At 36.4% G+C, this 2,949-nt stretch overlaps 1 protein-coding gene across 1 annotated transcript in view; it reads left to right on the forward strand.

Annotated features, from left to right (window-relative positions):
- Positions 1-2,949, forward strand: part of Tat (Tyrosine aminotransferase) — a 12,151-nt gene continuing 9,202 nt past the window's right edge. Inside the window, exons 1-3 of the mRNA XM_018031070.2 lie at positions 1-440; positions 1,315-1,419; positions 1,503-1,570. Of these exons, the coding sequence (XP_017886559.1) occupies positions 275-440; positions 1,315-1,419; positions 1,503-1,570 (339 nt within the window). The 5' untranslated portion in view covers positions 1-274. The remainder of the gene's footprint in view (positions 441-1,314; positions 1,420-1,502; positions 1,571-2,949) is intronic.

Consider the following 2,949-nt stretch of genomic DNA (forward strand, 5'->3'; position numbering starts at 1 on the left):
GTCGACCAATCCGACTGGTTCACCTGTGCTCCGGTCTGCAGTAGAACATTTCGTATTATTGACAGACCTCAGAACAGATCTGCTCTCAGTAATGGAACACCGTCCGTCTAAGGATTATCGTTTGCTAATCTATCCGATAAGATAACGATTCCATAAGATCGAATTTGTAACAATTGAGATCGGATTTCCGCACGGATGGATATTTGACTGGTTGGTGATCGATCCTGGGGACGAGGTGAATCCCGAAGTCATAGAGGAACCCGAGGGAAATTTGATGCAACCCTCCGAAATTATCAAATTCGAAATGTCGAACATTCGCGAGGGATGGAACGTCCAGGCGTCGGACATCGCGCGGAGGACTCACAACCCCATTAGATCAATCGTGGAGAGCCTCGTGGTCGAGCCTAATCCGGCAAAAAAACTGATTGCATTATCTATCGGTGAGACTATTTCTCCTTTAGAATTATCCTATTACATTGACGATTATTTGAATTACTTGATTAAACAGACCTAAATAAAACTACCATAAGAATAATATTGATTAATCGAAAAATAAATATAAGGATTCTTTTAGCTTCTGCTTTTTAATCATGGTATATAGCAGATACGTTTGAAAACGAGAGATGCGTAGCACGAGAATTAATACGTTCCCCTGTCGACTGATATAACTGCGGTGTTTAATTTCAGGAAATATTTAAAAAAAAAAATTGCACGGTACAGAGACAGACGGAACGGCTTTTCATTACGAGTTTCTGGAATTGGTTGGGAATTTCGTGAGACCAGATAATTTCGTGCTCGCCGCTTATCGCGGTTTGTTCGCGTATAATTAGTTCAGGCTCACTGCTCCTTTTTTCACATTTCGTTTGTTAACAACATCGCGGCTCGTTCGAAACTCTCCCCTGAACGTTGTTAATGCATTTTGCAACTGGGATTATGATAATCACGACCATTCCGTTTGAAACGCTGAATCTTCATTCGAGATATGTGGAAATATGTTTATCAAGATTCATCGAAGAGAGCATTATTATGAAAATGTGATTATATTTCTAGTTAGTTTAATATCATAATGGCATAATTATCCAAAATTAATACCTCATATTTTGTAATTATAACAAAGTTGTCAAGACTGTTTTTATGTAATTTGAACAATTTTATTAATAATAAGAAATATAACAGAGTTGGAAATTGTGTAAAAAATAAGTGAAATATAACTCTGACAAACTGTTTAAGTATTACTGTGGCCCAATCTGTTTGGATAAAAGACATTATTAAAAATGAACATGAAACTTTTATTATTATATTCTCTAATTTCAGGTGATCCTACAACTTTTGGTAATTTGAAATTACCTAAAGAAGTACTCGAGGCTGTTCAAGACAGTCTCACTACCCAATTGTACAATGGATATGCACCCAGTACAGGTAATTAATCTGGCACTTTTGTTTCTCCTTATAATCAGTTGATTGATAGTGCAATTTCCTTAAGTCACTTGTTTGAACTACAGGTTATCAAGTTGCAAGACAGGCAGTAGCTGAGTACAGTTCCAACGAATCAGTACAGGTCGATCCTAAAGTAAGTTTTTAATCCAATTATAACGAGTCATGGACGAGCGAGAAATGAAAAATGCAGGAATAGTTGTATTGTTATTGATCCGTAGGGATTCGTGTTCCTGAAGCCCAGGTTGCATGCAGATTGCATCCGGCTACGCTTTGTGTTACAATTGCAAATAATTCACTATAACATACATATTAATTATATTCACAGCCTGATTAATCATACAAATATAATCTAATTAATAAATCGAATAATATTTTAATGAACGTCGTACGTATATTTAAATGATGATTCATGATTTATTGATTTAATATTGACTTTCGAGAGTAATTATAATTAATTTTATCAATTCGTACGCCTGATTTCTTTCATACATCTACATTTACAAAAGTCGACAGAACACCTGTCGTAACTCGTTGATCGTCAATTTTTCATCGATGGTAGATTTCAATTTTCTAGAAGATGTTTTAGTGCCAGGACTAACCGATTCATCCATAGAAACTTGTTTGTTCATCAGCAGTTCGCAGGTACATGGCTCGCTCTGAATTTATTCGTTCGCATACATACAAGTGCGTACATATACCATATCTAGTTAAACCGGTGGGGTATCCTGTTCCCGATGAAGTTCCCGAAATTCTCGAGAAATTCGATTTACCCTGCACGATTGATCGCAAGCTGGAAACCGCGTTTCCCCGAAAAGAAGAAATATCGTCAATTAACTGCAAATCCATTTGCATCCGGTAGGTCAATCGTACAATAAAGATGAAGTTTCGCTCTTTTATATCGAAACAATCGTATTTCCGATCAATAGCTTTTCCTCTCGTTTGATTCGCAGGCTTTGTATCAATTAACCATTTTGTGAGAGATTTTTTGTATCCGGAACTGCAAAAAAATTGTACAACGAGATAAAAAAAAGAGGAATCAGGTGTTGGCGAAGAGAATTACAAACGTTATACGGGTATTTTTTGTTCAGGCTTTCAAAGCGAGGGACGTTAAACAGTCGACAGCGAACCATTAAATAATCTATCACGTCAATTGCAAAAGTTAAAATCAAACGGGACTCGTTCACGTTTCGCGTGAAGCCTTTTCATAGAATGAAATTAATATTCGAGTTCAATACGTCTCGCAGGAAATAATAAATAATAACTATTATGGACGAATAAATCGGAGAGTAATAAATAATTCTCGTACTCCATATAAAAGAAATGTAAATTACATCCAAGTAGATATGCGTTATACAGGGTGTCCCAGAAAAAGTGTTATATCCGAAAAGGGATTATTCTGTAGGTGTTTCTGAACAACAATTTCCTTTGACGAAATACAAAGTGAGGCATGATTTTTGAATTATTAATGAAAAACTATGACCAATGAGAGCACGCGTAGGGCCCGCGCTCAAC

Source organism: Ceratina calcarata, unplaced genomic scaffold, assembly GCF_001652005.2.
Source record: "Ceratina calcarata isolate Rehan_Ccalc_2016 unplaced genomic scaffold, ASM165200v1 scaffold546.2, whole genome shotgun sequence".
Classification (NCBI taxonomy): Eukaryota; Metazoa; Arthropoda; class Insecta; order Hymenoptera; family Apidae; genus Ceratina; species Ceratina calcarata.